Source organism: Podarcis bocagei, assembly GCF_964188305.1.
Source record: "Podarcis bocagei genome assembly, chromosome: 15".
Lineage (NCBI taxonomy): Eukaryota > Metazoa > Chordata > Lepidosauria > Squamata > Lacertidae > Podarcis > Podarcis bocagei.
The window spans coordinates 41,793,950-41,806,769 of record NC_138141.1 but is presented as its reverse complement, the minus strand read 5'-3'; the positions used below and the strand labels follow the sequence as shown (position 1 = coordinate 41,806,769).

The window sequence follows — 12,820 nt, the reverse complement described above, 5'->3', positions numbered from 1 at the left end:
ATTTGTGGATTCCCCAAAATGTTGGCAGGGTTGCTTTGAAGTTCTGTGTATGAAATGCAGTCTTTGTGTATGTGTTTAAATTGTGTGCCTCTTTAAACGGTGGCTCTCATTGTTTGGATCTGTCCTGTTTTTAAAAGCGCATCCTTTTGTCTCTCCAGTTTTAACCGAGGCAAAGCGCTACACCTTTTTCGTCCCCACCCTGCCCTGCCTGGTCTCGTTCTGCCAAGCCTTCCCTCCCCTCTATGAGGATATCATGTCCCTGCTCATCCAGATCGGGCAGGTTTGTGCTTCAGACGTCGCCACAGAGACGAGGGATTTTGACCCAATCATTACGCGTAAGTATTCGTGCTGGACAGACGTGATTGGTGTGCTGATTGCTCCTTAGAACAGCTCCTCTGAATGCTGAAAATTCAGCAGCACATTGTCCATTTGCGGCGAATAAGGTACACTTAGAAACACACAAACATCGTGTGGCTAAAATCTTGGCCATCAGAGGAGTGCCATTGATTAAGGTTTGCATGGTCTGGGATGAGGTTTCATGGCCTGTTCTGAACATCTCCTTGTACCTGCCCACAAGGAGAGAAGTCATGCAGATCTGCTTTGTAAACTGCTTTGTAAGTCTATTTGCCCGTCTACTCTGGCTGGTAGCAGCTCTGCAGAGTCCAAGGCAGAATACAGGTCTTCCTCATCTCCTGTTTCCTGGTGCCTTTTAAACTGGAGATTCCAGAAGTAAAACCTGGAGCCTTATGTTTACTCAGCATGAGTCACTTGGAGACTTGTTTTTTGTAAAATAAGAATGATAATTGGCACTGCCACCAAGTTTCTACCCTTTCCTTTGCTGCCTCAAAGTACATAAATATTTGATTTTTTTTTTTTTTTTTTACCTTAAGTGCCACTTCACTTTGCAATGCCTTGACTTGTCCCCCAGGTCTCCAGCAACTGAAGGAGAAACCGTACGAGCGAACAAGACTTCACAAAGAGATGGGTCATAAAACTGGACCGGGAGACACCAGCAGCTTGGACCCCAATGTCCAGCTATGCCAGTGTATTGAAAATACTTTCATCGAAATAATTAACATGAGTGTCGGCGGAGTTTAAGGTGCGCCCAAAATAGAAAGGGCCGTTGCTGGGTACTTGGTAGCGGATGCTGACTTCCAGTTGGTAAATTCCAAACTGAAGCTTTCCAGGCCAAAGTGAAGCTACGAATTGGCTTGGAAGGAAACTGTATATTTTTCATTAGCTTTAATGCAAAGTTGTGGATGCAGCAGACAAACGCCGCTTTCAGTGAAAGCATCTTAAGGTTTTTGCAGTGGTCTCCGTGTCAACTCCTTCTGGAATCCATATTTGGTGGTTTTTCGAGGAGAGAGGCTTGCAAAAGCTGACCTAGTGTGTGTTTGTGAAACAGAGAAATTGCTACCCTGCCATTTTCTACTTCTTCAGTGTCTCAGGCGGTTCTCTTCCGCCCTGTGTCCTGAGTTAAAGCCGAACCACAGTCTGAAATCTGTGGGACAACTTCCATTCAAGCAGATGCTCCAGAGGTGAAGGGTGGCTTGTGAAATGAACAAGGACAGTTTGAAAGGAACTGGGGAGGGAGAGATAAAGAGATGCAACTTTTTTGATTGTTTAAAGTAAAAGTCTGCATGTAGTGGTAGGCCCCACAGGGTCAGTTTTGGTGGGGGTTTCTTTCTTGTTGCCCCTATTTGCTTGCTCAGAGCCAGCTGAGGTTTGAAAGTCCCAGAGTGGTCAGCAGGGGTATATTTTTTAGGAAAGGGGGCAGTAGGAAACTCTTGATCAATGCAACAGAATTTTGGCCTCACCCGAAGTGGCTATGTGCTGGTTGGCTGGGACTGCGAAGTTCTTCTTAGCCATTAGGAGGGGCAGCAGGTGAGTTGATGGGTCAGCTGGCAATTTTCCATTTCTCAGATTTTGCACCCAGGTCCCCAGCTGTCTATGACTCCCTCACAACTAATGCTTTGTTTCCTAGTCAAATTTCCAGTTTTAAGTACCAACATTTTATAGTATCTTTGGCAAATGTGAATTTTGCTGCAGATTTTTCTGGGGGAGGGGGGAATAAACCCTAAAATCATGTTTTTAAAAGCACTGTGTAAACGTGGCTGTTCAGTATGTTTAGAGATGTCTGTGTGGGGGAAAGTACCAAAAGCAGTTTTATTGAAATGCATTTTTATTGTTGTGATGTTGCTGTGTCAAAAATAAGTTCTGATATGTGTTCAGGTAGCACAGAGCTAAGCTCAGTTTGTTTTGGGGGGTTTTTAATCTCAGTACAGCTTTTAAGGAAAGATGTGGGGTGTCTTGACTCTCTTATGGTGTGCTAATTCTCGGAGGGTAAAAAATTGACATACGAAGCCTGAAGCAATGTTCATGTTTTTCCTCGCCAACAACGGGGAGCAAATATTTCTGAAGTGATCCTTTTGTAAGTCAAGAACCCTAAAGTTTTTAGTCCTAGTTGATTTAGGTAAAAAGAATTGCATCTCAGATGGCTGTTTCAGTGGTCCAGTTAGGACGTCCTTCACATATCCTGCTTATTATTATTGCATAGAAGTTACCAATTTAGTAGCGGAACGCCTCTCCCTAATAATCAGGTGCAATCTTCCAAGTACATATGCAGATCTCTACTGTTTTCTGTATGTGTTTTTGTGCAATAGCTTGGTTTGGCCGTCACATTTAAACGCTTGTTAAAAGTCACTGCCTTTGCTCCATCCTGCTCCTTTGCACCAGGAAAGAAAGAAACCAGAGACTGGCTTCACATCATGTGCTAACCAGCGCTTATGGTTTTTTCTCTCCAAGCTTAAGTTTTGTTCTTGGCATGCTGTTTGTGGTTTGTTTGAGGGAAACAAGGCTGCGAGTGTTGGTTTCCTCCCCGATGGAGGAACAGAATGGAGACTTTTGAGCAGAGCACATACCACCACACTCATTGTTCATGTGAAATAGTTTATTTTTAACCATGGTGTAGTGGGGCATCCAAGGCAGTCATTGAATGCAGAAGGGCCTTCATGGTTCAGGTACACAAAAGGGGTTGGATGTTGCAATTTTATGGTATAGGGATCAGTCAGTGTAGGGCAAAGAGTCAAAACTGCCTCTGTCCTCTTCAAAGATGGTCAGTTGCCTCCTGTTTGATTTTAAAATTCTTCATCACTGTTGTTTAATTCTTCAGTGAAACCACCAGGTTGATCCTGACAGTGCTGTTCTGAAACCTCCTTTGCCTACATTTTCGGCTGAGGTTATATTGTATCCAGCTAAATCCTACTCAGAGTAGACCCACTAAAATTAATGAACCTAAGTCATGTCTATTAAGTGGGTCTACTATGCATTGGATAAAACCCAATTCTATATGCCAGTATTACCTTCTTAAAATACAGTTTTTAAATATTTTAGCCGACTGGAAGAGAGTGATTTCTTAGATTCTTGTAAAATGTGTACATATGTTTTCATGCCTTCTGGTTTTCTTAGGCTTGTAATATTTTTATATACCATTGGGAGCATTTATTCAATGAAGACCCAGTGGACATTGTGTGTTTCTTATAAACATTTGTACTGTTCCAGCTCGTTGTCTGTCTTTATATATATACTGTATATCATCATGTATATGTCTTATATAATAATAGCAAGCTTATTCTCTAAGCATGCATCCGTAAGGAGTCCAAACGGAGCCACCCATACACAAAAAGGGGGAAGAATCAAGAGACTTGTGAGGACACAAAGGTTTGCAAAAGTACAGCAAATGGGGGACTGACTGTTAGAAAGGTTGGGAAAATGGGGGTGGGAAATTGAATAGAAAATTATTGGCTTGGTCAGTTGGCTGGAATTCGGTACAGGAGTACATCATGCTGCAACATTCTGTTGCACATCACACTTGTTTTCTGTAATGATAACTTGTATGCAACTTGTGGCATCATCAGCTGTGTCTTGCCTGTTGAATCTTCATGCGTATTCTGGGTTCTGAAAGGGTTGCTCACAGTTCAAGTCAGAGTAGGTGGATAATTCTTTAGGAGAGTGGTAACCTTATGTGAATGTAGATATGAAAGTTATGCAGAGTGGTGTTTCACATATGGAATCAATACTTTCTGTACATTTCTCAGATGCAAACTTGTGCAATAAAAATGAAGAAAATGGCATCTCCTAGATGCAGAAGACCACGGGTTACCTGTGTAACAAGTGAAGCCTTGTGAACTGCGATTATTGCTTAATAAAACTCTGGAACATTACAACCAGCTACAGGTTCAAATGGTGATCTTCCCAAGGAGCTACAACTTCAGAGAGGAGTGGTAGCTGGGAGCAGACCTCAGTGGGTTGAGAACTCTCTGCATGCAGAAGGTGCCAGGTTCAATCCCTGGCATACTCCGTTAAGAAGGATAAGAAGCTAGTAAAAAAACAGTAGTACATAAAACACACAATCCATTACCAGCACTAGGGCAACGTTGTTTTGGCTGTACTAGAAAGAAAGCAAAAAATCGGCAGAAGCAATGCAGTGTTTTAAAAAATGAAAAACTCACGCCAACCACAAGATGTAGCTGTCAGCTAATTGATGACAACCTCTGCCAAAAATATCCATCAAAAGTCCTCTCCAAAGAGGAAAGTGGAGGAATCTATATTGCACATTGTGATAGAATGAATTTACCAAATTTTTTTCAATGAATCCGGGGACACTTTTCAACTTCCTACTAAATAGATGGATTTCGTCAGAGGACTGATTTGTAAATCTGGGGACTGTCCCCAGGAAATGGGGATGTCTGGTAACCTTATGATAAGAAGTGACAATTTTAAGCATGTAGCTGTGATTTTAATATAGGAGTGACTACCGCCTCTCTCTTGCGACCTTCCTAACCAAACTTAATAAGCTACAGTCCATTTTTTCTGATCATTGAGATGCGTGGCACTTGAGAAACTACCTTTCTTCCCATTGATTTTATTAGTATTAAGTGCAAGTTAATTGATTTTAAGAGGCAGTATGGTGTAATGCATGTGTAGGCAAACTAAGGCCCGGGGGCTGGATCTGGCCCAATCGCCTTCTAAATCTGGGCCACGGACGGTCCGGGAATCAGCGTGTTTTTACGTGAGTAGGTGTCCATTTATTTAAAATGCATCTCTGGGTGATTTGTGGGGCCTGCCTGGTGTTTTTACATGAGTAGAATGTGTGCTTTTATTTAAAATGCATCTCTGGGTTATTTGTGGGGCATAGGAATTCTTTCCCCCCCCCTTCAAAATCTAGTCCGGCCCCTCACATGGTCTGAGGGACAGTGGACCAGACCCAGTGGCGTAGCGTGGGGGGTGCCAGGGGTGCCAGCCGCACCGGGCGCAACATTTGGGGGGGCGTGTTTGGCCGGCCCTCCTCGAGGAAGCAGGAACCCCACTGTCCTCGGACCTCCTCCGAAGGCTGGCGGTGGGGCGGAGAGACCTCCTCCCGCCGCCAGGCTTCGGAAGGATGCTCCGAAGCCTGGCGGTGGGGCGGAGAGACCTTCTCCCCGCGTCAGCCTTCGGAAGGCTGCTCCGAAGCCTGGCGGTGGGGCGGAGAGACCTCCCCGCGCCAGCCTTCGGAAGGATGCTCCGAAGCCTGGCGGTGGGAGCAGTGGCGTAGCGTGGGGGGTGCAGGGGGGCCTGCTGCACCTGAAGCAACATCTGGGGGGGGGGGGCGGAAGAGACTCGAGTGCTAAAATCCACGGGTTAGGGGGCGCAAATTACTTGCCTTGCCCTGGGTTAGGGGGCGCAAATTACTTGCCTTGCCCCGGGTGCTGAGAACCCACGCTACGCCACTGAGCAGACCCCTGCTGAAAAAATTTGCTGACCCCTGGTATAATGGGCAGAGTGCCCCCATCAAGTAAACTGATGTACTGCCCCCCCCAATAAATCCTGGCTATGCCTATGACTGAAGGGCTGGACTAGATGACCCTGGGGTCCTTGCCAATTCTACGATTCGATTATGATGATTTATGGGGTTTTTGTCACGAAACATGGCACAGACATCATTCGAAAATGTGGTAAGCGATGGCCAGAGAATCTCCACCTTGGGAAATTTAGAGGAGGAGGCAGAGACGCCTGAAATTCAGGTAGGCCGCACTAACCGAGCGGCTACCTAGGCAACAGCAGGAACCCGGAAGACACGCCAAGCGATGAGTTCCGATTAGAATAATCCCAGGACGTTTGGATTGGATCCGCTCGTGGCTTTCGATTGGCCGGCGGCAGCCCGTGTCTCGCCAGTGATTGGCTGAGGTGCCGGATGGAGACGGGCGCCGTGGGACGAGGAAAAACAGGCGGGAAGGAGGGCTTGTCTAAACCGAAGAGAACCCGATTCCTGAGGTAAAAAGTGTGGCTCTTCTGCGCGCGCGGGCCTGGGCTTGATACGCGCGTGCTGGGCGAGTCCAACTCGCAAGAGGAGAGGGGGGGAAAAGATCCATTAGCTTTTCCATCCTTTTTTTGAGGGGGGGAGCGTATGTTGACCGTTAATTTCTGCCCGATTATTTTGCCGCGCTATATATATATAGTACATAAATCTCTCTCTCCTTGTATATTTATGTATATAAACCCTCGTTAAGTTTAGGAGGAAAGAAAAGCGGCGTTTCTCTCTCCCCCCCCCCGCTATTTATAAATCATAATTCAAATAACATGAATTCTGAGGTGGTGATCAAAACCCACATAACAGTTGTCCTAAAAACATTTCACACTGGGTCTCCTCCAGCTATGGCTGAGTGGGACAGAATTTGCTTTCTTCCCCTGCTTTTCTTTCCACACACAAGTTGGTTGCTGTTACTTATTAAACTGCCATGTGAAACCAACTAAGTTCTAGTTTTGAGTGTGGGCCTATTGAAATCAATGGACCTAAGTTAGTCAGGCATATTACTTTCCATGGCTTACTTAGGAGTAGGGCTAACTTTGGCTGCTACGGTGATACTGAGCATTTCACAAGCCATTAAAAATAAAAACCAGACACGTGAGTGTTTTGATTCTTGATTTAAAAAAAAAACCCAAGCATTTCTGTAAGACAGATTTTTTTAAAAAAAACACCAACCTCTTGTTATTAACCTTATGCACAAAGATGGCCTGAAATATTTTATGGGCATTTTGGGGTCTGCAGTCCTGAAGCGACGTGAACATTTACTTTATTATTGTGTTGCTGGTTGGCCTAGACTCCTTTGAGAGGAAGGGTGGAACAGAAATTTAATCTCTGGCACAAAGTTTCCTTCAGGTTTGGGAGAGGGTGATGGGGAAGAGCCTCACCCCCTGCCAGGCTCATCCAACCCAAAACTCTGGGAGAATAAATCTTAGGGCATGAGGTACAACAACATTCATTTGGGTACATTTTGGAAATCATCCCTCTTTCTTTTTTTTTAATACACAGACACACAAAAGCCAGAAACTCATAGCTACAATTGAACACACTAGGAACTAGCAGGTTTTAAAAAAATGTTCTTTTTTTGTGTGTGGTTACTCTTTCGTACAGTGGTTTTGTTGAAATAGTTGATTACTTTCCATTATTATTGCTGTTTTGCATTTTAGCTTCTTGTGTACCATCCTAAGAGCAAGGTTGATACATAAATTTGATTACCATCTATTATATTTTAACATAATTTGTATACCATTTAATTGTAAATAAATAAAGTGCTTTACAAAGAAGGTAAGATTGTGAAAGATATTTCACTGAAATCCTGGAGAATTGCCTCCAGTCAGTGTAGATAATACAGAGCTACACGGACTGATGGTCTAACTTGGTGTAAAGCAGCTTCTTATGTAATTCAGCCCTTTATCCAGAGGCATGAGGACACAAACTTTATTTTTAGGTGGGAGACAAAAGCTCAGTGTTCAAGCACATGCTTCACAGGAAAAGAAAGGTCCAAGTACAGTCACTGGAGTCTCCAGGTCAGCCTTGGAGAGAGCCCGGGTCTGAAATCCTAGAGAGCTACTGCCAGTCATTTTAGACAGTACTAAGTTAGATGGACCAATGGTCTAACTTCATGTAAGACTGAATGAAATGTCTTACTTAGTCCCAAGCAGTTTGCATTTATTTTTATCTCGTTCTTTGTGGCTTTTGCCATGTTCCTACAGCATCCTGTTCATCATTTAGAACAAGTTTGCTTTTTTTTTTAATCTTGCAGATTTTAATCAAGAATTCTGAAAACTCAATGTGGTTATGGCTTCATCAGCGTCAGAATACACCATTGGAGGTGTGAAAATTCTCTTCCCTTGCAAGGCATACCCTTCACAGCTTGCTATGATGAATGCAGTAAGTTTATTCATTGCAATGAGATTTGTAGTTACAGTCAAGTAAATCAGATTTCTCAACCTTTTCTAGTAGTCTTCATTTTAAAATGTTTTCTAAAATTTCTGTTTTATGGTTGAGTTTTGTTTTTGGGTTTGTTTGTTTGCTTGCTTGCTTTTTAAATGCAAACCTCAAACCCAAAACAATTAGAAACGTTTACAGAACTGAGAATGAAATTTGCAATAATACTCATATCTTGGTCTGGTTTGGACATAGCTCTAAACTGGGGCAGACTGAATCCAGACTTCTCCTAATTCCTCTGGGCCACTTTGACAGGTGCGTGGGACTGCCCACCTGTCCATCAACTCACATCAGGTGAAGCCTTTGCCCTATGAAATCAAATTGCGCTGGTAAAAGAAACAGAATTTGCACCTGCTGCAAACTCTGCTTCTTTGTCCCCACATAGTTTAAAATCATACTGCAGGCAAAGAAAGTGTTTCCCTGTGGGATGTGTTCTAATAATAATAATAATAATAATAATAATAATAATAATAATAATAATTTTTATTTATACCCCACCCTCCCCAGCCAAGTCCGGGCTCAGGGCGGCTAACAACCAATAATAAAAACAAGTTGATTGAAATACAACTTAAAAAACAAGATTAAAATACAACATTAAAACATTAAAATGCAGCCTCATTACAGGAGGAAAAATCACTGATCGGCACTTACACCAAGCCTTGCTCATCTATAAGGCTCCTGATTGTTTCTTTGTAGCCATGTCTTCATTTGTCCCACACACATGAGGTCAAGTGAGGGCCAGGTGAGCAGGGTTGGGGAAAATGAGCGAATTGGGACATCTGCTGGTTCTGATTAGCAGGCTACAGTTTCACCAATCCTACTCTGAAACAGGGTGTGAAAAAGCTGCTGGAGTTTTTGGTTCCCCACTCCTCTCTGCTCCTTAAGTGTCCTAGCAAACTGACCACAGTTTGTTGTTAACATCAGTGCTGGGAACTGCTGCTAGTTTGAACTATGGTTTACTGAAGCAACTATCAGAACCTACAAAACATACCCCTCTGCAACCTAATAGTTCCCTCCAGAACGAGCAAATATTTTCTTAGGATGTGCTGGATATTTCAGATGATATTATTTTTAAATAAATGTTACTGCACAAATATCATTCACTCAAGATGGTTTACAACCCCCTGTGCTTATTATATTTATTTACTCACAGATTGTGAAGGGGCTCAACTCCAAGCAGCACTGCCTGTTGGAGAGTCCTACTGGAAGCGGGAAAAGCCTGGCGTTGCTTTGCTCTGCATTGTCATGGCAACAGTCACTTTACGGTAAGCCATTTAGTAGAGACTCAGCTTTTGGAGTCTTTTCCCTAGAGAGGCCCGTCTGCATGGCTGTGCTTATTTTAGAAAGGCGACAGTATTTGATCATCAGGGCATTTGAAGGTGTTTGAGGGCAAGGGAGGATGGGGCTTTTTTACCCCTCTGTAACAACTCATGCTGAAAATTCCTCTTTTACTCAAAGGTACAGGAGCCATCCTGGCCTTTTTTGGAGGGGAAGAGCCATAGAACATCCGCTATGCATGTGGGAGATCCCAGGTTCAATCCCTGGAATCTCCAGGTAGGGCTGGGAGAGACTCCCTGCCTGAAATCCTGGAGAGCTGCTGCCAGTCAGTGTAGACAATACCGAGCTAGATGGACCAATGGTCTGAATCTGCATTGGGATCTCCCCATGTTCCTTTGCCTCTGGTCACCCTGTTCATAGGAAATGCATAGTCGGCTGCCTGAAATTATGTGGCCCAGTTGGCTGGAAGATGTCTTTTTTCCTGGGTCTGTAAATTATTCAAGTAGCTGTTGACTGTCATTTATTCATTATTGAGTTCTGCTGCAACGTTTAGCATACAATTCAGGAGGACAGTGGGCTCCCCAGGCACAAAAGGAATTATGATCGGAGGGAAAAAGCAGCTCCACCTTCCAAGGATGAGGAGGTTGAGTAAGGTCTGAGTTCACCGCAGTGCATGACTCTGGTGCAGTCTGGGCATGTTACCTTACTGGATTCTCATCGCTTGATAACTAGAGCTGCCACCCAATTCATCTTCGATTATTTCGAATTTGAGCTCATTGATGGGCAGAGCCCAGGTATGCTGGGGTGGGGTGTAATGTGAGCCTAAGAGGAGCCTGCTGGATCAAGCCAGTGGCTCATCTAGACCAGCATCTGGTTTTCACAGTGGCAAACCAGCTACCTGTGGGAAGCCTGCAACCAGGATCCAAGTGGTTTCCAGTGACTGGTATTCGGAAACATTACTGCTTCTGACCATGGAGGCAGAGCATAACCATGATGGCTAGTAGCCATTCATAGCCATGGATTGGTCCAGTCCTCTTTTAAAATCCTCCAGGCTGGTGACCGCCACTGCCTACTGTGGGAGCACGTTCCATAATTTAACTATGTTGCTGCAAAAAGAAGCACTTTCTTTTATCTGTCCTGATGTAGTAGATGCATTGTTGCTACACCAGCAGAATGACCGCCTTATCCTATGTCTGCTCAGCTTGAGAACGTTAAAACACACTTTATTTATTTATATACTGAGCTTAATTTTAAATTTAAAAATCCCACAGGGGTTTGCAAATCAAAGCATTCCTGGATACACTCCCCAAACCCACCAATGTGCTGATAATGATGGCCACATCAGTGATTTAGAGCAGATATCTACAAAATAAAATTACATGAAGTGTGCTTTAATTCCCCACAATATTTCAGGTCAAATTTGGGTTGGGGCAAAAATCAGCTTGGGGTACTGTGGTGTTTTTTTTAAAGGATGCGGGTGGCGCTGTGGTCTAAACCACAGAGCCTAGGGCTTGCTGATCAGAAGGTCGGCGGTTCGAATCCCTGCAACGGGATGAGCTCCCGTTGCTCGGTCCCTGCTCCTGCCAACCTAGCAGTTCGAAAGCACGTCAAAGTTCAAGTAGATAAATAGGTACCACTCCGGCAGGAAGGTAAACGGTGTTTCCGTGCACTGCTCTGGTTCGCCAGAAGTGGCTTAGTCATGCTGGTCATATGACCCGGAAGCTCTACACCGGCTCCCTCGGCCAATAAAGTGAGATGAGCTCCGCAACCCCAGAGTCGTCTGCTACTGGACCTAACGGTCAGGGTCCCTTTACCCTTTTACTGTTCTTTTAAAGCTGTGATTACGAAGTGTGTTTTAAGTGCAATATACGATGTGACACTAGATGGCAATGGTGAGCCCTATGGAAAACACTATATTTTTAAAAACACTCTTTTTTAAAAAAAAACATTTTCAAAGTGGTTTTATGTAGATTCTACCTAAATACAAGTAAAATAAAAATGCTAAATTAGATAATTTTGTAAGATTGGACTGAGGAACTTTTCTGAGCTTGAGGACTGTGTTCCCTAATGGGCAAGTTTCAGTGTGTGTGTGTGATATGCCAGTGGTGGGTGCAGCATCCGGTGTGACTCTTAACTTTGGGGGGGCGGGGAAGTAATGTCAGAGGTTTCTGCATAGATACCCACATACTACGTATATCTCTCCATCCTCCATCCAAGCAAGCAAGAAGAACTATTACAAATCAAGGTTCCAGTTACAGATAGGTAGCCGTGTTGGTCTGCCATAGTCAAAATAAAAAAATTCCTTCCTGTAGCACCTGTACTTCTGTTTCAGTGTATCTGAAGAAGTGTGCATGCACACGAAAGCTTATACCAAGAACTAACTTAGTTGGTCTTTAAGGTGCTACTGGAAGGAATTTTTTTATTACAAATCAAGGATACATTCCTGCTCACAAAAGCACTCAAAGAAGGTGTGAAGCAGGGCCTATTAGGGATGTAGCTGGCAGACAGGGTGCGAGTAGACTGGGAAAATCCCAATGGCTAAATAGGCAGGCCTGGCAGGCATTTGGCCCCAGAGTCTCATGTTGCCCACCGCTGCTCTGTGGCATTGGAAACTTTTCTGATGTAAACTGTTGCAACACACACCTCTCTGTGTCACGGCATGCAAGTGACACCATGAGCCCTTTCTCCTGGAACACTTCTTGGTGGGTGACTCTTGTTGTGGTGGGAGGTCCAGCTGGATCAGGTCCCGAGGTGATCTTCATTTGGCTCCCTCTTTCTTGGAGTTTTAAAAAGAAGATAAATAATATTCCCCTATTTGCTCTTCAGACAAACCGCTTGATGACTTACCATGTTCAAAGGAATGCAAGAAGCCAGAGACCTTGATGCCATGCGGCTGTCGCTGTCATGCAGCTCAGGCCCAGAACAGTGTAGCGGTGAGCCAAGACGCATCTTGTTCCTTCACCAACAGCGGAACGGTGACACCCGTGAAAAGTGGAACCAAGTCAAGAAACAAAGGTAATTTTCAAATCACTTCTTGGAAGGTTTTTTAGACTGCTTTGAAGGGCACGTGCAGTATTGATGTCCTTCAATGGTGAGCTTGCAAAGACCCATTGTAAGATACAGCATCCAGGCAATTAGGTCAAAAAGCTTTACAATAGTTGGTGGCCTTAAAAGGAAAAGTTGCGATTATTGGTCAGATGTGTTAGTAATACGATATATGGGTTAGTATCTTCTGAGGTTCAATTCACAATT

At 44.0% G+C, this 12,820-nt stretch overlaps 2 protein-coding genes and 1 long non-coding RNA gene across 22 annotated transcripts in view; 2 read left to right on the top strand and 1 right to left on the bottom strand.

The window, feature by feature from the left end:
- The window catches only part of INTS2 (integrator complex subunit 2), a 29,895-nt gene extending 26,335 nt beyond the window's left edge, over positions 1-3,560 (top strand). For all 4 annotated transcript variants that reach the window (XM_081171979.1, XM_081171982.1, XM_081171980.1 and 1 more), the window contains exons 24-25: positions 159-335; positions 929-3,560. In XM_081171979.1, the coding sequence (XP_081028105.1) occupies positions 159-335; positions 929-1,098 (347 nt within the window). In that variant the 3' untranslated portion in view covers positions 1,099-3,560. The remainder of the gene's footprint in view (positions 1-158; positions 336-928) is intronic.
- LOC308574419 overlaps positions 1-12,820 on the bottom strand; it is a 198,239-nt gene that overhangs the window by 142,984 nt on the left and 42,435 nt on the right. The window lies entirely within an intron of this gene.
- The window catches only part of BRIP1 (BRCA1 interacting DNA helicase 1), a 216,385-nt gene continuing 209,533 nt past the window's right edge, over positions 5,969-12,820 (top strand). For 11 of the 17 annotated variants that reach the window (XM_081171959.1, XM_081171958.1, XM_081171957.1 and 8 more), the window contains exons 1-4: positions 5,973-6,312; positions 8,106-8,233; positions 9,444-9,555; positions 12,395-12,583. In XM_081171959.1, the coding sequence (XP_081028085.1) occupies positions 8,141-8,233; positions 9,444-9,555; positions 12,395-12,583 (394 nt within the window). In that variant the 5' untranslated portion in view covers positions 5,973-6,312; positions 8,106-8,140. Of the gene's footprint in view, positions 6,313-8,105; positions 8,234-9,443; positions 9,556-12,394; positions 12,584-12,820 lie in introns of all 17 variants that reach the window. The other 6 variants (XR_014002468.1, XR_014002469.1, XR_014002470.1 and 3 more) reach the window with 4 other exon arrangements.